Consider the following 22,641-nt stretch of genomic DNA (forward strand, 5'->3'; position numbering starts at 1 on the left):
CTCTGGTGAGGAGGGCTGCCCCGCGCTGAGGAGGTGGCACTGGGCATCAGGCCTGAGTGAGCAGAAGGCGCCACCCCGGGCAGAACTGTCTGGACAGAGAAGGGCAGAGGGAGCAGGCAGCAGAGCGCAAGGCCGGGCCTCCAGCCTGGTCAGAATGCAGGAAAGCTCGCCTCCTCCCACCCCACCCCGGCTCATACCCCCAGAACCCCTGGTCTGCTGGGCAGCAGGGCGGGGGCTGCCTCCCTCCCCTGGCACTTCCTGCTCTTCCCTCCCACCAGCTCCCAGCACTCATCTTTATTTTCTGACCGATTTCTTCACCTATGTCTCTGGACGCTCATTTCCAGGGGCCTCGAATCCTTCGCAGAAGCAGCCAGGGGAGAAATCACCAAGTATAGCCGGGGGCCCCCCAGGGCAAACCAGGAGGGAAGGCCCCAGGAGCCTGTGTGTGTGAGGCGTGAGGGCTCCCCGGGTTAGGGTTCCTCCTAAGGACTCAGGTAAGAGATCCTGAGCAGTGACTGAGCCTGGGGGGGGAGGAGCAGGGCCCCAGCTAGGGAGGGAGGTGAGCAGTGCACTCACGGCTGCACTACAATCCTCCCATATACGGGGGCCCAAGCAGCCCTGCTGTGGGACTCCTCCGTGGTACATGACTCAAGGGACTGAAGGGTCTGCGCCCCCCTCAGTCTGTCCAAGTGTCACCTCCATAGGGACACTCCCCGGGCAGAGGCCCACGGCCACTGTCAAGGGTTCTCTCTCTCTCTGTCTCTCTCTGATTTTAATTCAAAGTGCCCTAAACCAAATCCCGAATCTTTCCCCCAAACCACTCCCTCCCCACCAGTTTCCTCACTCCCAATCAAGAGGTCTCTTTCCCACCATTCACTCAGTATCTTGCAGTGGCCTTTGACCACCCCCCTTTCCTTTGCTGCCTCCTACCCCCAACCAAGTCTGCCTGTGTTTCTCTCCCCAGGCTCACCACCTCCCGGCCAGTCCCTCCAGTGGCCCCACCTAGCCCAGCACCTCAGAACAGGTGACTGGCTCCCTCACCAACTCTCTGCCCTGGCCCCACCTGCCCCCACCTAGAGCCCAGAGAGGTTATCCATTTAGGGCCAGCTTGGATGTTGCTGTGTGCGGGTTGTTTCATTTCTGAAGTTGCTCACTTGCTTACATAGAAGCTTCCCTGCCAAGGCCAGGAGGGCTCCGTGGAGGAGAGAAAGCTCCCCCCACCTCGCGCCCCACCCGGGCTCAGGGCTCCAAGGGGTCCGCAGCCAGCCAAGAGCGTAGATTCATTTCCTTCCAAGGGAGCACTTAGATTAAACTTCCTCCTTCCTGGTGAGATTGCTTAACAGGGCAGGGAAAGTTTACTCCAGCCTCCTCAGAAGAGGCAGGGGCTGGGCAGGGCCGGAGCAGCTGGCCCACTTGAAGTGCCCGTGAGCCGCCCTGCCCCTCTCACCCTGCCAGTGTCCCTGGAGGAGAACTGGGGGGCTGGACGCGCTTAGTGCCTGGCCCGGGGGTGGGGTGGCTGGAGCAGGGACCAAAGGCACCAGCTGGACCATCTCACCTTCTGCACCGAGACAGGGAAGCGGAAGTACTGAGCCCTCAGGTAAGTTTCCATCAGAATGGAAAAGGCTGTACCTCTGGGTCCAGGTTGTTGAAATAAAGGAAAACGGAGGTGGGAAGGGTGGAAAATAAGTCATGAAAGACCCTGAGCAAGAAGAAGGAAACCTACATGGGACGGAGAGGAAGAAGGAAACCTCATGTCCTAGTTTGCAGGCTGCCGGAATGCCATATACCAGAAACGGAACGGCTTTTAAAAAGGGGAATTTAATAAGTTGCAAGTTAGCAGTGGCAGGCTGTGGAAACGTCCCAATTAAGGCAAGTCTGTAGAAGTGTCCGATCTAAAGCATCTGGGGAAAGATAGCTTGGTTTCAGAAGGTCGATGAGGTTCAGGGTTTCTCTGTCAGCTAGAAGGGCACGTGGCGAACATGGAGACATCTGCTTTTCTCTTGCTTCATGGCGCTCCCCGGGGGCGTTCTCCTTCTTCACCTCCAAAGGTCGCTGGCTGGTGGACTCTGTGTTCTCTCATCATTCTTGTGACTCTTCTCTGTTGCTCTCCCGGCATGTTCCTCATTCTCCCCTCATTCTCTTCATTCTCCCACCGTTCTGAGGCTTTCTCCAGAATGTCTCCTCCTTTATAGGATTCCAGTAAACTACTCAAGACCCACCTATACTGGGTAGAGACATGTCTCCATCCAATCAAGTTTAATACCCACAATTGATTGAGTCACTTCTCTGTAGAGATAACCTAAACAAGTTTCCAACCTATAGTATTGAACAGGAATTAGAAGAAACTCCTGCTCCCACAAGATTGATCAGGTTTAAGCATGGCTTTTCTAGAGTACATAAATCCTTTCACACCAGCGCACCCCATAACCTTAGAGGTTTCTGAGATCAGTGTGGGGAAGGCAGATTACAGCTGTGGGGCCATGTCTGATCACTTGATGGTGGGCTGTGATGAGAAGGATTCTGAGGCTGGATCCAGGCTCAGTGAAAAGGCATACCATGATTGATTAGTTATGCTTGCCCTGCACAGAACGAGGTGTGGGGCACTTAAACCAGGGATTTGCCAACCCTCACAGCAGGTTTTTTTCCTTCACCACAGAGTCCTCTTGACATTCATTCATTCACTTATCTGTTCATCCAGCAAACACTTTTAGAACATCAATTCTGAGCTATGCAAATATTTAAAGAATAAATAAAGAAGGAAGGAATGTTATTCTTTGGCACCCAATTTTCTGAAAATAATAACTTGAAAAGTTTACAGTAAAGAGATTTTCCAGCTGTGTAATATAGGACTAGTCCTTTCCCTTCACTGAGACTTAATTTCCTCATCTGTAAAATGGGAGTGCTAGCCTACAAATCTGTATAGTTCTCACCCTCTAGGTGTCTATGATAATATTTGCAAAAACACGTAAGATGGCCACTATTCGGTGACAGGCTCTGTGCTATGTGGTTTTTGTACATTGACACATTTGATCTTCATATTGCCTCTAAAGTGACATTATTCTCACTTTACGGATGGGGAAAACAAGGCATTGAGAGGTAAAATAACTTGCCCAGGCATTCTGGCTGCAAAGCGCTCCCAACCACTCTGTCACACTACATCTAGGATTCAGTTCACTCTAAGTCCATGGTTATAGGTGGGCAGGCTGGGTGTGCAGTTCCACCCAGATGAGCTTTCCAATGGGCATGAAGTGGGCGCTGCCTGGGTGTTAGGTAAATGGGGACACATGATTAACAAGACAGAGTAGCAAACGATACAGAGCTAATCCAAAGGTAAACAACAACTTGCACAGATGATCATTTTTTAAATGGTTTTGACATACGCCATGAAGAAGATGGCTGGGAATCGGGGAAGACTTCTCTGAGACTATTAAATTGGTCAAGGAATGCTGAGGAGGATGGACGTGCAGGGGAGGTAAGAATGTGTTCCCTGGAGAATCCAAGAGAAGAAGGGAAAGGCGGGAGGGGAGTTCAGGCAGAGGGAGGGAAGGGGCTGGGGGTGGGCAGTGAGGTCTGCAGGGGGCACTTGCCAGGCACAGCACAGCTGTGGGGAGGAGTCTGCCTTTGCCCAGTGTTTGTCCCATTCTCTCTTGTCTGCGTGTCTGCTCCAGGCCATCTGGAGGGTTAGGGGTTTCTGCCTTATGATTATCGTTTGTGTCTCTCTGATCTGAATTCTATGTTTACACACAGGCCCGGTCGCTTACCCAGGAAATCCATTCCAGTGGGAATTTTAGTCCACAGAGCCGAGGGGGCTGAACTTGCTCATTAACACTTCCCTGGGGTGGTTGATGCCCGAAGCCACGGTGAGATGGGAGATACTCTTTCCCATGTCCTTCAGCTGGGCAGCTGCTTCTATGTCTATTATCGGCAGGCCCAGCGCAGCTTTAGATGGGCACTGGGGCAGCCTTAAGCCCCGAAGAGTGTTATCCACTCCCTTTCTTTACTTGGCTCTGGGAAGCAGGGGTGGGGTCTCCAAAGTCTGCTCTCCCAAGGATGTGGCCTAGGGGAGAAGATGTAGAAGTCATGCAGTGCGAGAAGCCTTTGGATTTCGGTTCCCAGTTCTGCCTTTTATGGGCTGTGTGACCGTGGGCAAGTCGCCTCACCTGTCTGAGCCTCAGTTTCCCCATTTCAGGAAAACAGGGACATTAATACCTTCCTTAGGATTAGAAAAGGGGCTGTGGAAACATTGTAAGGATAATGTGCACAATTGTGCCAGTTTGAAACTCTTGTGTGCCCCAGAAAAGCCATGTTTTTTAATCCTGATTCAATATTGTTGGGTGGGATCTTTTGATGAAGTTGTTTCCACGGAGATGGCACCCACCCAATTGTGGGTGGGAACTTTTCAATTAGGTGGTTTCCATGGAGATATGTCTTCACTCATTCAAAGTGGGTCACTTACGGGAGCTCTTTAAGAGGGAACCATTTTGGAAAAGACTTAAGAGCCGCAGACTCAGATATTTGAAGATGCTTGGAGTGCCAACAGAGAAAGTAGATGCCTAGACACAGACATATGGAGATGCAGAGCCCAGCAGACATTGCTGTGTGCCTTCCCGTGAGATGCTAAGCAAGCCAGAACCCAGAGCTGTGCCCCAGAGGAGTGAAGTGAAGGCCCACAGAGGCTTACAGGAAACCACTAGCATCAGAAGCTGGAAGCAACAGAACTGAGGACAAGAATCAGAAGACACCAGTCATGTGCCTTCCCATGTGATAGACACAGGCCTTTCTTGAGTCAAGGTATCTTTCTCAGGGTACCTTAGTTTGAACATTTTTTATGGCCTTAAAACTGTAAGCTCATAACAATAAATTCCTTTGAAAAAAAGCCATTCCATTTCTGGTATATTGCATTTGGGCAGCATTTAGGAAACTAAAACAACAATACAAACAACCATCATAATTATGGACAATGCACAGGGAGGGTGCATTGTGTCTTAACCCAGCATTAAGCACTTTACATGGATTATCTTGTTTAAATACAGCAGGAGCTTTGCATGATAGGCTTTATTATCCCCATTATACAATGAAGAGCTGAGAGGCCTAGGTAAAAGGTAAATTGCTCAAGGTCTCAGGTTATGAATGGTAGAGAGAAGCTTTGTGCTCAGACAGGGTACATGTTTTTGACCACAGGCACTCAGCTGCCCCCACCCCACCCCATCCCCAGATATAAACACTGAGGAGAGTGCTCATGCTGCAGCAGGATGACCTCACAAAGGAGTGAGCATTCTACAGTGTACAGGTTTCCTTGGAGAGAAGAGGTAAGGGCAGCCCTGATAGAGGGAACCACATGTACAGAAAGAAATATGGAGGTAGGCGCTGAGAGTCAACCAGCAGGGCGAGGGGCTAGAACCCAGGCACGATGGGTCTGGGGTATCATGCCAAAGTCCCGGAGCTTCTTGTAGATATTACTGGTTCTGTGCTGGAGGCATAGTCGTCCCAGGAAAATGTCAAGGAATGATGGAGCACAGTGGCTTCTAACAGGGAAGCCATCAAGAGGCCCTGCTAAAGACAGAGGAAAAGCCAAGTGTTGGGGACCGAGGTGGTCAAACATCAGGAGGGAAGGGGTAGGGTGGGGATTTAATTTGACTCTTTCTCACAGATGTGACTGAGAGGTGAAGTGGGAAAAATCCATGTTTATCAGTGAGAAGTCACAGAAAACAACTCAGACCAGCCCAACAAATAAAGGGCCTATGGTAGCTCCATAGCAGAAAAGGCCACTACAAGACAAACTGACTTCAGACAATGCTAGATCTAGGGACTCAAACGACATCGCCTGAACCCTATCTCGGGATCCTTTCCTCCATGATGCTTTATTTTCAGGCAGGCTCTGCTCACACAGGTACCCATCTGCTCCTCTAGGTCTCCTCTTTCCTGGCAAGTCCATCAGAAGCCCTGGAAGGCTCTGATCTCCTCAGCCTGGGTCACCTGCCCATCTCTGATCCCTTTTCTGTGACCAAGGGATGGGGCACACTCATTGGCTAGGCTAGGCCATGTTGCCAGCCCTGGAGTCAGGGAGTAGGGTCAGTCTTACCCACTGCCTGGGGTGGGGGACTGATTCCTAAAGGAAAGTCAGGTGGTCACCCCAAGTAGAGGGCATAGACACTGAACAGACGGCCAACACTCTCTGGCTCTAAACATCCTTATTTCATTAAATAACAGCTACTACAGTAAACCTGATCACAATATTGCATGGTCATTCTACTTGTGTGACCTTGGGCAAGTCACTTAACCCTTCTAAGTTTCAGTTTCCTCATCTGTAAAATGCAGTTAATAGAATAATCTGCCTCATGAGATTGTGGGGAAGATTAAATGAAAGGACTCGGGGCTCAAAACTGGTAGAATAATAATGAAAATATATATAATATACATTATCATTATCAATAATACTTGTTAGTATCACTACTGTGATTATTATTAAGATTGTTTCTTCCTCTGTGAGCTCTCTAGAAAACACACCTCCCTAGGCAAGCTATCTCTTAATGCCTTCCCCACACCCTGTTGTGGAAAAGAATAGGTTCCCCACTGGATCTAAGGTGAATTTCTTCAAGTTTGACCTACTCAAGTGATTCAGACGGGCCAGCTACCCAATTAGTCCTTACATGATCCACAGCCAGGTCTTCGGCAGAGAGAAATCCTGATGGCACCACTGGCCTCTGGGGCTACTGTACCCAAGATGCTCAGGAGCCTTAGATTATCCCTTGGACACTGGAGGGTAGGGAATGGGTCTACATGTTTGATCAGATGGCTTACTCCTTTCTCTGGCTGCTCTGTTGGGGCAGGGCTCATCCCCCACTCAGACACATCCCTTTCTCTCATCGTGGTGGAATTTCTGCCTGCTGGGGAGGGAAGGCAGAGAGGACATCCCCAAGGGAAAGGGCAAGGGAAAGCTGCTTACTCAACAGTGCCCATCACTTATCGAGCCCTTCACTTCCCAGGCAAGGCACAGCACTGGGCACTGCGCTTTGGGCGCGTCCTCCATTTGATCTTCCAAAATTTAGGGGATTGATGACCACACACAGGCAAGGTAACTGCGGCTGAGAGAGGACTGTGTCCACAGTCCCATGAAAAATCCCACAGGCAGTTACACAGTCCCCATTCTTGACCCCCATATTACACTGACCCTCAGAGCCTGGGCCAATCTGAAGGGGGGAATATGATTAGAGCTGCCATTCACTGAGGGTCTCCAGGTGACAGGCACTGGGCCAGGTGCTTTCAGGAGATGATCTTTTCTCTAGAACTGAGAGGAAGGGTACCCTGGAAACCCAGCTGAGGTCAGAGGACAGGCAGCTGACCTCTGCAAGCAATCAGGGAGCTCACGGATCTGTCCCCTGAAGAGGGGCCTGCTAGAATCTTAGAGACTCTATCTTATCCCATGGAGGCCCTCCTTCTCCATCTCCTTGGCTGAGCCAAACACAGACAGGTTGAAGATCAGCAAAGGGAGCACCCAGGGCTCTTATCCACCAGGGGCAACTGGGGCCAAATCTAGCACATGGGTTAGCAAACTGTGACCCATGGGCCAAATCCAGCTGCCACCTGTTTCTGTAAATTATGCTTTGCTGGAGCACAGCCACGTTCATTTAAAAAAAAAAAAAAGTACACATTTTCTATGGCTGCTTTTGCACTGCAATGGCAGAGTAGAATAGCTGTGACTAAGAACATAGGGCCCACAGAGCCTACGACATTGATTAACTGACCCTTTACAACAGAAGTTCAGCTTCCCTTGATCTAGAGGAGTAAAGTGAAGTGGTTAAGTGAGTGGTGCTATCTGAGTTCACAGCCTCCCTCTGACTCATGCCAGCTGTGCGACTGTGCTTCAGTTTTCTCACCTTCCTCCTTGAGTTGTTGTAGGATTAAATTAGTTAAAATAAGGAAAGTCTCAGAGAGCGCCTGACATGTGGTAAGTGCAGTGTTTGTGGTCTTACTCTGGGAAACGCCTGGAGGAACTCAGGGAGTAAAATCCTGCAGAGTGCTCAGCCTCTCCCTTGCATTTCCTTTATGCAGCGCTCCATGGCCCAATAATTCTCCCACTGGCCAGAGCTGGAGAAAAACATTAGAAACGATAAATAAAATTAAAACAGGGCATAATGGAAATAATAGGCTTATTTCCTTCCAAAATAAATGTCACTGGAACAAATTGTTTGAGCCACCAGCCTTATTGTTTATGGATTTATTCGCTGTTTATCTCCCTCTGTATTGGTGATGTGATCAATAATTGCCTATAAATACCCGGAGTTTACAAGCAGGACCATTTAGAGAATGAAAGGCGGCCTCTGGTTCCTTTGATTACCACACAGGGACCTGCCTGCTGGTCGGTGGTCAGGACCGTTTTGGGAGGTGACGGGAAACTCAGGGCAAGGGGCACCCCAACTCAGGTGTGTGTGTTTACACACACATGGTTGTACATGCTGGGTGTTTGAATGATAGTGTGCACAGTACACATGTGTGTGTCTGTGAATAAGTCTGTCCTCTGTCGCTTAGTGTCTCTCTTTTTCTTTCCGTTTTTGTCATTACCATGCCATTACCTCACTGAAGTCCCTATTTCCCCCTTCACACACACACACATGCACACATGCGCGCACACACACACCACGGGTCATAGGTGGTTGGCTGGGTGGTGCTCTGAGAACCACTGTGGAAGACAGGGAGGCTCAGTAATGGGATGATGGGGGGCGGGGGAAGGACAGGTTAATTTTATGTTGTCTTGAGTTGTTACTCCCAGAGGTGACACCAGATAGCCCTGGCAGGGAGGAGGGGAGGTAAGACAGGGAAGGTCAAGAAGCTAATAAAGGGTAACTTTAAAAGGTTACTGTGGGAGTGGAACACACCTCAGATCTGACCTACCAAGGATGGGGAAGCTTGGGTAAGAGCCTCAAACTCTCAACCACATTGGTCAGGAGCTGTTTCTGGGGTTTTAAATCCCTGGTTCTCGGCTTGACCTCAGATGGGCCATGAGAGAGCTCTCGGGTGGGGCATCACAGGTTCTTGCAAAAGAACACTAGGGCATGTCTGAGAACAGCAAATATCTGCAATTTTCTTCTGCAATAAACCTACTGTAAGGTAGGAGGGGAAATTGATTGTTTCTGCCCTCAGTATTATATGGAAAAGGTTTCTGAGGCCAAAGCCAGGCTTGATGAGAAAAAGTGTCATGATCAACTGTTGATGTCTGCCATGGGCACAGGAGGAGTAAGAGTCCGTTTGCCATTTCTTCTCCAAGGTGTATCTGAGTAGGTTTTTCCTGCTATGTGGAAATCCAGGCTCTGAAATTTGGGCAGCAATTAGGGATATGGTTCTGGGAAGGAAAAAGGAAACCTCATTGTCAGTAGATGCTAGAAAAGCTGAAGGACTAAAGCTAATAAAAGTGTGGCCAGTCCTTTCCCCCAGAAAAGCTGCTGCTAGTGTTAATTGCAACTTGATTTTTCTAACCTCCACCCTTGGCCCCAAGTTCACACTTCCTTAGAAATGACCCAACCAACATACAGCCAAGTTTAACCCTTGGCTAACGTTCACATCAAGGGTAAACAAAGACGAGCTAATGCTCACATCTTCAGGGGAAGATGAAGAGCAGGGTTCAGTTTACATTTTGTCTATTACTTAGGGCTGATTCAGAAGTGACTACTGACTGAACGTGGAGTACCACGGGTGCACAACCAGATGAGAATTTTGCCTTAGCACAGACCATGCCTATTACTGACTTTGATGAGATTTTGTACTGCTTTTGACTTTGTATTGTATTGTTTAAGGCTTTGGAAGATTGTACTGGAATGGATGTATTTTGTATATGGAAAGAGCATGTCTTCTGTGGGTCCAGAGGGTGGAATGTGCTGATTTGAAACTTATGTACCCCAGAAAAGCCATGCTCTTTTAATCCAATCTTGTAGGCACAAATTTATTGTGGGTGGGATTATTTGATTAGATTGTTTCCATGGAGATGTGATTCTGCTGATTCAAGGTGGGTCTTAATTAGCTTAGTAGAGTCCTTTAAGAGGGAAGATTTGGAGAAAGCTCAGACGCAGATGTTTGGAGATGCTCGGACAGCCAAAACTGAGAATAGATGCCGAGACCCAGACATTTGGAGATGTCTGAAGACAGAAGTTCAGGGTGGAGGCACTGGACCCAGGAGGTGAAAGCAACAAAACGCAGGAGCAAAGAGATAGTAGACATTGCATATGCCTTCCCATGTGACAGAGAAACCCCAGAGAGGATCAGCTTTTCTTGAATGAAGGTATTCTCTTGTCAATGCCTCACATTTTCACAGCCTTAGAATTGTAACTTGTAAACTTAATAAATCCCTTTTGTAAAAGTCGATCTATTTCTGGTGTATTGCATTCTGGCAGCACTAGCAAACTGAAATACCAACCAACCACTCAGTCTTAGCAGCACAAATGAAAAACCAGGAACCATTTGAGTTGAAATCCAGCATTGACCATGGACAAGATGCCAGAACCTGTATGCCTCAGGATAAAGTGCTCATCATCAAACTTCTCCCATAGATGGACTTGCCACCACTGCTGTTATGGCATGGGAAGTCACCACCCTGGCACATAAACCCAGGAATAATTCTGTGAAAGCAGGAAACCTCCTAACCAAATCCTTTTTCCCTAGTGCTCAGAGCATGAAAATTTTCTTCTGTCTTTGGAACTTTGTCTGCAAACAGCTCAAAGGAAGCACAGCCAAGGGCTAATGGTGGGATTACTCACAGATGTAGGCAGGGGACTGCAGCGACAGGGGTGTCTGCAATGACAGCAAGCTTTTGAAGGGCTGGGAGTGGGTTGGAGAAAAAGCACTGGAAGATAGTAAGGAGGGTTGATCCCTGGGATAGGTAAGGGATTTACTGAGGTTGCAATTAGGATGGTTTGGTTCCTCACAGAGGGGTGAGGAATTTGTGATTAGAACTACTTAGCTTCGAATATGCTCTGGTAATTAGGAACTTAGTGTGGTAATATGTTGTGGCAATTAGGTCACTTGGCATGTAAGGGCCAGGAGGGAGGAAGAAGGAGATAAGGAACCACCTGGTTAGAAGCTTTTCAGGTACTGAGTAGCCTGGATGAAAGGGAGAGAGAGGGGAGAGGGAGGTTGGAGGCAAGTTTGATATATAGATTAGAGTCTGCAGTTGTCTTTTTCCCCTTGCAGTCTGAGTTGGGGTTTTCTGCTCTCATAGCTGCATGATTAGTTTCAGGGTAATCAGGATGGGAGAGGGAGAGGAGAGGGGCATGCAAGGAAAGAAGCAAGGTCGGCAGCTTGGTCAAGAAAAAGAAAAACAGTCTTGGTTGCCAACAACAGAGGGGCTACTTGGGTAAAAACCTGATGGACAAGGAAGAGTTAACCAGGGAAAGGTAGACTAAGCAGAGGGAGCAGCTTGTGCAGAGCTGGAGGACAGAGCCTGGTGCATTCCAGGAAGTTCTGGGAGGTAACGCAGAATGTGAAGGAGGGATCAGTGTATGATGAAGTTGGCCAAGTCAACCTCATGTCAGGGACCCAGTCATGCAAGGCCTTGTAAGCCTCATCAAAGACCCTTAATTTTATCCTGAGAGCAACAGGGAGCAATGGCCCAGGTTTAAGCAGAAGAAAGGCTTATTTCCTGGCCAGGTGCTCTCCCCAACCCGTCCACCCTAAAGGGAGAAAGCAACACTTTCTTCTTCCATCTCAGCTCTGAGCCAGGTTGTGTTGAGCTGAAAGGGATCTGTGTACAGAAGGCTCCAGGAAAAGGAAGAAGCAGACATCCCAGCTCTGTATGGCCACTAAGAATGGCACAAGTGAGCAGGCAGAGACACGCTGTGATGGCATTTTGCTTTGGCAGAAAGAACAAACATCCGTATGAGAAACCTGTCATGGCGGCACAGCAGCAGGAAGCAGCAGGCGTGCATGGGGCCACCAATAGAGAAGGGATGGGACAAACCCCGCCAGGCCAGCACTCAGGTTGCCTCGCTGCCTGGTACCCTTCCCAGGACAGGTAGATCGTTTCGCTCTCATTTTACCAAGGAGGAAATTGAGGCCCAGAAAGATAGAATAACTCACCTCAAAACACACAACTAATAAGTGGCAGACCCAAGTCTGTCTGATCCCAAAGTTCACCCTTTATCCCCAACATCACAGGCATTTCACTGCCTAGTTCTCTCTAGAGCAAGACCACATGCAACTGCCCCAACTGTTCAGCCCTTTGTATCTGCATCTTCTGGCAGGACATGTCTACAAGAAGAGATGATGTGTTAAAGGGGCTGAAAAAGTGGCCCAAGCAGTCCCCAGACTCATAAGACTTCTAGCTTAGCAACCCCAAGAAGAAAAGAGCTCTCTCCCCTGGTTTCCATACAGCCATCCCTGAAAATACTCTGACTGGTCTTGCTTAGGTCACATCCTTCTTTCTGAACAAATCACAAGGAAATCCCAGCACTCTGATTGTCTCCTTATGATAGGGGTGGGGTGTTCTGATGGATGCCACCCCACACCACATCCAGGACCACAGGTAGAGGTTTAACTTTGACTTGGAGGATGAGGGAAGGCTTCCCAGAGGAAGTTAATTCTACTGTGAGACTTGAAGAATGCATAAGAGTGTTCCAGGCAAAGAGACAGGGAAACAGTGTTCAGACCAAGGGACTAGCATGTGGGATACCCCAGAGTATGTCTCACTCATAGACATATCCCCCATGCCTAGTACACAGACCCCCTTCCTGGAGACACTTAGAAAAAGCTTCAGGAATGAAATTCATGCCTGGCTGTGTGACCTCAGACAATTTACTTGTCCTCTCTGAACTTCAGCTTTCTTTTCTATCTGTTGGTTTAATCATCTTAACGTCCTAGGACTGTACAAGAATCCCATTCATTCAATCCTTAAATATTCCTCAAGCCCTTCCTCAGAGCTGAGCTTTATACTAAGCCTGCAGGAAGGCACTGCCTTAGAAAGGAAAAGCATGTTTGGGGCATATATATATGGCTGGACCTGCAGCCAGAAATCAGAAGGGGTCCAGGGGAAAGGGTAGGACAGTGGGAGATCCCAGGGACAGTGAAGACAATTCGTGTCCCCACACATACCCACCCACTATCCCCTACCTCCACCCTCCCCCCCACCCCCACGAGCCCACATATTACCTCCTGGGGTCACCTTATCTGTGCCTGGACCCACCCAGCCAGCATCCAGGGCAGTAGCACCTTTCTCCAGGTACCTTTGTCCTCTGACTTAGTAACCTGAATAACAGGTTGTGGCAACGTCCAGGAGGAATGAGGAGGAAAGAAACTTCCCTCGGGTTTGGGTGGCTGAGGACGGAACACTTGCCACACCCTTTGCACCTGCCCCAGGCCCCAAGCTCACCTTCCTCCCTCCCTTCTCCACCCCACCCACCCACCCACCCAGGGAGCCAGTCCTGGGCTCCAGCTCCAGAGCACCCACAGGCAAGCAGGTCGGCGACACAGGAGACCGGGAAGCCATACAGGTGCTGCACAGCTGGCTCGGGACTCGGGCAGGAGGGGACATCAGGCTGCTATACCGGGCCCGGAAGGACTGGCCCCTGCCACCACCTGCCCCGCCCGTCCCTGAAGCCAGAATCCCTCCCCCACCTGGGCATGACAGCCAGAGGCTAGCCCCCTGCCCAGGTATGTGCCCCCACTCCCCATCTCTCTCCCTATCTCTTGCTTCTGTCTCTGAATGTCACCCTCTGTCGCTCTCTGGACGTGTGTTGTTCTGTCATGACCATTTAGACTGTCTTTCTCGTCCTTTGTCTCTATCTCTCCTGTGCCCTCTGTCTACCTCTGTCTTGTTTTTTCTGTTTCTGTCTGTATGTCTGCCTTCCCCTTCTCCCCTCCTTGTCCCTGTGTCTCTCTGCTCTCTGTCTGGGCCTCCCACTGGCCGGGTACTCCCTGTCTGTGAACGTCCGGGTCTGTCAGCGCATCTGTCCATCACTCCGTCTGTCCATCACTCCTCCTCCAGCCTGCAGCCCGCCAGCCCAGGCTCTCTGGGTCCCCCACACACGGGCGACCACAGAGAAAGTCCTCTCCACCTCCTGGGCTGTGGCGCACACCCCAAGAGCGCTCAAGAGCACAATGTACTTTTCTGAAAAGAAGAAAGTTGGCAATCAAACTTTCAGGAAGTTTAAGCTCTGCAAAATCTGTGTGGGTGGAGCTGAGCAACAGCTCAGTTTTCTAACCAGAAAGGCCCTGAAGAGGTAGGGCCAGCGCTGGGGGGAGGATTTTTATAATTTCAGAATGGAGGAAAGGAGACAGGAGTTTGTGGTTCCTGTTGATGTTGTTTAAACACTAATACTGTTATTTTATAATACATTTTCCAGCCCAGCGCTTCAGTGCAGAGGGGAAGCCTAAGGAGGCAAAAGGACTTGCCTGGAGTCAAAGAGTGTTGGGGACGGTGCCACGCCATCAGTCCCGGGCTGTCTCAGGTCGAGCCCTTCGGGGCTGGGCTTTGAAGTCCATGTCAGAGGAAATGGACTCTTAGGATAAAGACATCTCTGGGGTGAGGAGGGGACAGGAAGAGTAGTGGGATCAAGTCATTCCAACCAGAGAAGGCCAAATCCTTCCGAAGAGGACAGGGCTGAGACCCAGGACAGTTGCCTCCTCTCCTGCCCTCCCCCTCCCTAAGTCTCCAGATTGTTTTGCAGAGCTGCCAGGTCACAGGGGAACTGCCCAGCCCCAGCCTCGGGGGGCTGGGGAGGAGGGGGTGGCCCAGGGAACCGTGGGGCCGACGCTAACCCCACTTCCTCCCAGGGCTCGAGAATGGAGGAATTTGGGGTTCAGCTCTCCTCTGAGGCAAAAAGTATTGGCACTGGAAAGTGTTGGGGCTTCTGCAGCGAGAGACCCTCACCCAAATTCTGGCTCCAACCCTTGCTAGCTGAACAGCCCTGGGCTTAACTATGGTGAGCCTTAGTTTACCCATCACTAAAATTTGGGGAGAGGCATGTGCAAGGGTTAAAAGAGATGATGCATAAACAGCACCAGACACAAATTCACCTGCAGTGTGCGAATTCTGATTATTCTTCCTGTTGGCACAATACCGACAGCCTTGAGCTGCTGCCCCCTCATGGCTTCACTGTTACTAGCACAAAATAGGAATGAATATCTCCCCACCGACTGACTGGATTAGCGGAGGGACAGACAGACCAACGGACAGACGGACAGACAGATGACGGATGAATGGGTGGGTGGGTAGATGAACAAACAGAAGCACAAATGAGTGAATAAACCAAATCCCCCAAAGAGACAGTGGCTGCCAACTGCACATTCCTCTGCTTTCCAATCTCTGCACTCAAATCAGACATGTTTAATTCAATGTAAAATGCCACGGGCAGGAGAGAAGGAGGAAAATTGCTCCCCTGTCTCATACGGAAGGTGGTGAGGAAACCAACTAAAAGGACTGAGCTCCTCATACCTCTTGGTCATTTCCAGATTCCGGTTTCCAATTCAAGCTCCTTCTCTCCACAGGTGAACGCTGACCCCTAGCTGCCCTTCTCCTGGACAGGATGAGAATGTCAGGTAGGACCAGGCTCCCAGGATTCTAAGGCTCGAGTGCTGGGTCTGAAATTGGCTTGGGAATCATTTTTCTTTCATCAGGATCCGCCCACCCCTGCTGAACAAGTGGTTTGGCTGTGTCCGCTGGGATAGTGCTCACAAACGGTCCAGCCAGAATTTCAGGAGGAGGCCAATCCAGGGGGAGCTTGGAAAGGTGGAAAAGGCAACTTCCTGACCCCTGTCTGGGATCATAGGGATATGCCCTGTCTTGTAAACACCTGGACCTGGTTGGAAATTAGGAACCAAATATTTACCTCAAGAAGGGCTATTCTGGACCCCTCATACCACAAGGCTGAGGCCTGAGCCTTCTAGGCCACGTCCTTGAACTGAACCATATTTGTACCAACAGGGAAACTGAGGCACCAACCAGGAAGTGGACACACCCTGTTGATACTCCCAAACAGATGTGAGGGGGTTAACGCAGGCTTTGGACCCACCTTATTTCCCAAGGTTCAAATCCCACCTCTGCTACCTACTCGCAAAATGACCATGGAGCAATTTCCCTGAGCCTCAGCTTCCTCATCTGTAGAATGGGGTCATCAATGGTATCTGACACATAGGGTGGTTGTGAGGCCAAATTGAGATAATGCATGTAAATTTGTTGCTCAGAGTCTGGCACAAAATAAGTGTAATATAAATGCGAGCTGATACCCAGGCAGGAATTCTGAGTGCCCAGAGCCACCGTGTGTCCATGGGATCAGGGGCCTTTCTCCACCACTCCAAGTAGCCAGAGACCAGAGCAAGGCCAGAAAGAGTTCAACTCAGGGCTAAGGAGCAAGGCCTTGAATGCCAGAGTAGGAGGGTGGGATGCGATCCTGAAGGCAGCGGGAGCCACCCAGAGCCCTGGAGCTGGTAAGCAAAGTAAAGTCAGCTTCCTGGCCCTTTCATAAGAGAGAGGAGAGGGAGTCAGCCAGAGGGTCCCATGTGGTTCATCCCCCTGTGAGGGATTGTTCACCAGCGATGCTTCGGGAGTCAGAGCAATCTGGCTGCCAGGCAGGGGAAGACCAGGGAGCTGTGGCTTGCTTGACACTACACAGCAAGTCCAATAATCTTCCTTAGAGAACATCTGCCTGGTTCTTTGTGGTTACTTTGAGGGGAGTTGATGGAGAATGTGGGGAGACCAGAGCCTCCCAAAGCCACCCTTGAGGCTGCCTGCTGTTGACATCTATAACATCCCTCCCAACAAGATGTGAACTCAGTGGCAAGGCCTTGATCATGTGTACTCTGTGACAGAAGGACTCCAGCTCAGAGAGGCTGAGCCTCCCACCCAAGGTCACACAGCAGCCTCTGGCAGCCCTGAGCACTGGACACAGCCATCGCCACTCTGGGTCCAGTGCTCCCTTCCCAGGGCTGTTTACAGCAAAAGCTGCCTCCTGCTCTCCTACAGTTCTCAAGGCTCAACTCAATGCAGATTCCCAGGCCCTGTCCCTAGTGATTCCCACTCTGGAGAGCTAAATGGAGCCCAGGAAAGTGCATTTTTAACCTTCTCTCCCAGTGGAACCACATTGGAGAATGTTACCACATAATCTCGCAGCACGCTCTCACTATTTAATCATAGCATGAATTTCACATGTGGTCTCACCACGTAGTCATGGGCTGGTCCGTGGAGGGGGGGGCAGGGTGTGGACCCATATGGGGTCTCACAACATGCTTTCATGGTGTGGTCTCATGGCAGCATCTCCTTACTGAGCAGGTGTGTTTCGCCTCCTGGCCTTCACCTTTGCCCTGGTCACCACCTGGATCTTTATTCGCAGCTATATGAACTTCAGCATGAAAACCATCCGTCTGCCCCGCTGGCTAAGTGAGTGGAGTACACACGGGGGAGCAGGGTTTGCCAACCAGGGCTGAGGTCCAAAGAACCAGCCCTCTCTCCATCCCTGGGTGACTCAGGAGATGGCCAGAGAGAGAAGGGTGGAATCTGCTTTTGGGACCCCAACCATCTGGGCATGGGGAGTGGGGAGCAGGAGGGTAAAACCCCCAGGCTCTCAGGAAGGCTGGAACTAGTGGGAAACAGAGAAACACTCCAAGGCCCTGGCAGAAACATGTGCTTACATCAAAAGCCATTTTGGAAAGGTGGTGCCCAGAAAATAAAGGGAAGAAGGAAGGAAGGGCAGAAGGAAAAAAAAAGATAAGAGAGGAAGAGAGGGAGGAAAAGAAGAAGAAAGAAAACTGTCCATGTATTGAGTGGCTCCCTCCTGCATTTGCTCTTCCTTCTGTCCAGAACCCTCTTCATGCAGATCTCCCCATGGTCGACACCTTCTCAGCTTGCAAGTCTTTGCTTGAATGCACCTCCTCACAGAGGCCTTCCAGGACAGCACCAGCTACAGCCACACCCCTCCTCCTAGTTTACCCTCTCTCACGTCAGTCTATTTCTCCTTCAGCACATCATCATAATCCATCATTACACTGTTTATATATCTTCTTGTTTGTTGCTTGTCTCCGCCCCTCTAGAATGAGAGCATCCTGAGAACAGGGATTTTATCTTTTTAAATCTGTCTCTCCAGTACCTGGCACAGAGCAGATGCTTAGTAAACATTGGCTGAATGAATGAGAAAATGGATGGATGGATGGGTAGGTGGGTGGACGGACCAAAGATAGATGGATGGGTGAGTGGAGAAATGGATGCATGACGGTGGACAATGGATGGGTGGACAGTGGCTGTCAGTTTCTTCACAAGTATGGTCTAATGAATTCATACCAGTGCCCCATGGAGTGAACCATGGTGTGGGGCTGGAATGGACTCATGTGTGATCTCATGGCATGGTTTCCTGTGCGATCTGAGAAACCTGAAGCTCAAGCAGATCAAGACACCTCTTGTAGATGTCAGAACAGGAATAGAAACTCAGGTCTCTCACATCTAAATCCTTCCTGAGCAGAAGGAATTTAGACCTTTGGATTTATCCTCCTTGAAGAGCTCCACTAGCAAGGGCGCAGGTAATAACCTGTAGTGGCCCAGGCAAGCTCACAGCCTCCCGAGGCGGGGAGAGTCCAGTGGCCTGTCTTTAATACAACCCCACAGTCAAGTGAACGAGAGCCCTTATCTCATCTGCTTTCCTCTGGAGTGATCTACAGCCTCTGTCGGGATGACTTATAGGTTCAAAGACGCTTTGAAGCTGCACACATTCCCAGCCCAGGAGCAGTGCTGTTGACACACTAGAGGTTTACTTTCCTTCTGCTAGCAGCCTTGGAGGAAATGGGCCCAGGTCAGTTTATGAGGCTCAGAGTGGGTGAAGGGCTCAGGAGTGTCCTCCAGAGGGGAGAACCCCAGACTAAGGAGGGAGAAGGGGCCATCCTTGAGGAGATACCCCAGAAATTGTCTCCCTCACAGAACATAAGTACCTGGAGTTTGACAAATCAATACTTCCAACAAACTATCCTGAGCAACTACCGGTGTTGGGCTCAGTGTTAGGTCCCAGGGACCCCGAGATTAGGACACGTGGCCCCTGCTTGCAGTCTGATTGGGGGAGAAAAACAGAGTTGATATTGCAGAATACACAAAAACAAAAATCCATTACCATGGTCCAGAGTCATGAGAAATGCTTACAATGGCAACAAATATAATCAGTGGGAAATATTGCCATCAAAAGCCATTAAAGTGTTCAGGCACTTAAAAGGGTAACTGTCACTTACCTCAGGCATTTCTATCCTAGGTCTGCATTCCCCATTTTATTATTTAATGCATTAATGTAGAAGTACATACGTTACTATAGCACAAATTTATTTTTTTAATATTTTCATTATTATATTTATAATTGGTTTCTTTATAATCCAAACTATTTTCTTTTATGTATTTAATAACTTGCAGTCTTTTGGAGCAGGAAGTGTTAAGCGACCCAAGAGAAGTAGGGAGAAATTTATTCTGATTGGAATTCATAGAATTTTCCAAACCACCAAAGGAGTCCATGACACAAAAATTAAGAGATTAAGAGCTCCTGATTTATCTGGCAAATTTGGCCTGTTACTCCAGGTGGAAGTGATAAACCCAACTTTAACTGATTAAATAAGTGGGGATGTCTGGATTCGCATAACGGGTTAGTCTGTGACATCTAGCTTTAGGCGTGGTTGGATACAGCAGCTCCCACAAAGTCCCCGGAACCTGTCTTTCTGTGTCCCTGGGCTCAGCTTGCTGCTCCTCAACCTCACTCCAGGAGCAGCTTTCGCTCCAACGTAGGCGTGATCGCCACCAGCTCTCCAACCCGTTATCACCCAGCTTAGCTGAGAGAGACTCTTTTCTCTCTCTCCCAGGAGCATTTATTAACCCAGGTGAGGGATCTGATTGGCCCAGCTGGAGTCACATGCCCAGCTCTGGACCAATCAGTCTTCAGAGAAATGTAATATGATGATTGGCTCAGCCTGGGTCACATGCTACTCCTAGGGCCTTGGAGGCACGGGGTGAGGGGGCTCCAGGAGGGACAGTCCCCTGAGAACTGCATGGAGGGTATAAATGGGGTGGGAGGAGTACAAGAAAAGGACACTGCTGGACAAAAACATCTCATCTGCTGCCCCTGGAGGATTCCTTCCTGTAGAATTTCTGTGTCAACTGGGGACACTGTCCTCGAGGATTAACTCCAGGATGGTGGGAGACATGACATAGAACTGTTGAAATAATCAGGACACAGTGTCAGACAAATTGTCAGGAATTGACCAAGAGCCCTAAAGGCCAGAGCAGACAGAAGGTGCTGTGGGCAGTCAGGACGGGGCAGCCAACGTGGGCCAAACCAACAACAACAGCACAACGATCCCCTTCTTTGAGGCCCAGGGCAGGCACTTGACTAGTCCCCTCCCACACTGAGCTCACTCTCTTCCCCATAACCTGGTGCTCTCCATCGTGCAGTCAAGGAGACTGAGGCTCAAAGAGGTTAAATGTCGTGCCCAGGGTCACACAGAAAGGATTTAGGGTTCAAACTCCAGTGGGTCTCACATCAGAGCATAACTTCTTTTTAACCATGAGAAAGTGTGTATGTATGTGCATATGTGTGTATGTATGGTATATGTGTGTATGTGTATGCATGTGTGGTGGGGGTGTGTCTGACTCTGTGTGTCTGTGTGTATGTTGTGTGTGTGTGTGTGTGCGCACGTGCACGTGTACAGGTGTTCTCTTTGTGTGTGGTATGTGTGGTTATGTGGGTATGTGAATATATGGTGTGGAAGTGCATCAGTTTCCTAGGCCGCTGAAAGAAGATACCCTGAAATTAGTTGGCTTAACCAAGGAAATTTTTTAGCCTACAGTTTTGAGGCTCAGAAAAATGTCCAGATCAAGGCATCATCAAGGCGATGCTCTCTTCCCAAAGACTGGCTTCCAGGCCTCCTTGACTCCTCTGCCACATGGCAAGGCACGTGGAAGCATCTGCTGGTCTCTCCTCCTCTTCTGAGTTTCTTTGCTTTCAGTTTCTTTCTTCCATGGCTTTCTCTCTCTGTATTCGTCCTGTGATAAAGGACTCCAGCCAGGGGATGAAGACCCATCCGGAATGAGGTGTGTCACAAGTTAACTGAAGCAACCTCACCAACAGATTAAAATGGGGCCACAGCTACAGGAATGGATAAGCTTTAAGAACATGCTTTTCTGGGGGTACATACCATTCCAAACCACCACAGGGCATGTGTGAAGGGGCACAGTGGCAAGTGAGGAAGGACTGCCAGACAAGCTGGGATTTTTAGCTCATTTCAAACCCCCCAAGTGGGTAACTCTGCCTGGCCATGGCAGTGTCACATTAAAGTCCCTTCTTCCCTCTCCCTAACCTCCATTGTGCAATGGTGTCCAAAGCATGTTTCTCTCACCAGGTTCTGTCTTCTCTTCCAACAGGTTCTTCCACCAAGGAGACTCGTGAGTATCCATTCAGCCCACCCTCTTGCACCCGTTGTATGCCCTAGGGAGAGATGTCCCAGGGCCCTGTAGGCCCCACAGAAGCCTAGGTTTCCAGGGTCTGCCCAGCCCTCTGCTCCCATGGCCCTGAGGGTACGTGAAGCCCCAGAGCCCTGGACAGGGGTGGGCCCCCCTCAGCCATCCAGACGCTGAGCCCCTTCCCCAAGCCCCACTCCTCCAGTTGGGACAGGGCTCCACCCCCTGCCTCCCCATCCAGCACCTGCCCCTGCACTGCCACTTTCCCTCTCTGTGACCCCACCTGGCCGGAAGCCCAAGGGCAGATCACAGTGACCCCAGGCCTGGCTCATTTTTTCCCCTCCGAAGTGTCAGAGGCCAGGATGGGTGCTAGAGTGGCCCCCAGAGACAAACAGAAGAGGGTGCTGGTTGGGATAGAGGTGTCACTTGTCCCAAGGGAGGTGGAGAAAGTGCTCTGGGTTTGAGGCAAGATACTCCCTTCCAAAGGGTTGGGGAGGAAATGGCCTCTCAGTGTACCTTGGAGAATGAGGAGGTTGTGGCCTGACAGAGGAGGCAATGGCCTGTGCAAAGGCCCAGAGGCAGGAAACATGGGGCCCTAGGGGAGACCCTGGCTGGGGCAGCGGGATATATGCAGTGGGATGGAGAAAGCACTGGAAAGGCCAGAACACGGAAGGTCTCCAGTGCCAGCACAGAGCTATGCAAGCATCTGGGCTGTAGCAAAGACTCTGCACCTAAGATGCTGGGAAGGTGGCAGGGGGGACAGCAGTGTGATATCAACAGTAGCAATGACTGAGTGCCTACTATGTGCCCAACACTGCTCAGAACTTTACAGACACCTCACGTAATCCTCACAACAATCCTATCCCCAGTTAGAGGAGGAAACTGAGGCTCAGAGTGGTGGAGTCCCAGGACCAAGCGCACGCAGCTATAAGTGGTAAAGCAGGAGTCAGCCTCATTGTCTAGTCCAGCACCCACCATCTCAACACCTCTTTGCAAGAGCAGCACCTCTAGGTCCCCTCCCTCCCCCACCCCAACATGGTGGTGATTCTGAAAGGAGGGCAGTTCTGTGAATTCTCAATCTCAATACTCAATTGAGAAGGACCCGGAAGCCCCATTGCACTGAGGGATTATAGAGAGCAAAGTCTATATAAATCAACATAAAACTTTTACCCCACACCCTCAACCCTGTCTCCCTGAAGCCTCCTGAATCATATTCTGATGTAGACATGCAGCTTCACAGCATT

General features: G+C 50.0%; 1 protein-coding gene across 6 annotated transcripts in view; it reads left to right on the forward strand.

Annotated features, from left to right (window-relative positions):
- The first annotated feature begins 5,233 nt into the window (after nt 1-5,233).
- Nucleotides 5,234-22,641, forward strand: part of FAM3D (FAM3 metabolism regulating signaling molecule D) — a 37,269-nt gene continuing 19,861 nt past the window's right edge. Inside the window, exons 1-4 of one of the 6 annotated variants that reach the window (XM_077128844.1) lie at nt 5,234-5,309; nt 15,472-15,522; nt 17,252-17,359; nt 21,362-21,382. In XM_077128844.1, coding sequence (XP_076984959.1) covers nt 15,510-15,522; nt 17,252-17,359; nt 21,362-21,382 — 142 coding nt within the window. In that variant the 5' untranslated portion in view covers nt 5,234-5,309; nt 15,472-15,509. Of the gene's footprint in view, nt 5,361-13,399; nt 13,636-15,471; nt 15,523-17,251; nt 17,360-21,361; nt 21,383-22,641 lie in introns of those variants that run through there. The other 5 variants (XM_077128843.1, XM_077128842.1, XM_077128847.1 and 2 more) reach the window with 5 other exon arrangements.

Source organism: Tamandua tetradactyla, chromosome 15, assembly GCF_023851605.1.
Source record: "Tamandua tetradactyla isolate mTamTet1 chromosome 15, mTamTet1.pri, whole genome shotgun sequence".
In the NCBI taxonomy this organism is placed as follows: Eukaryota; Metazoa; Chordata; class Mammalia; order Pilosa; family Myrmecophagidae; genus Tamandua; species Tamandua tetradactyla.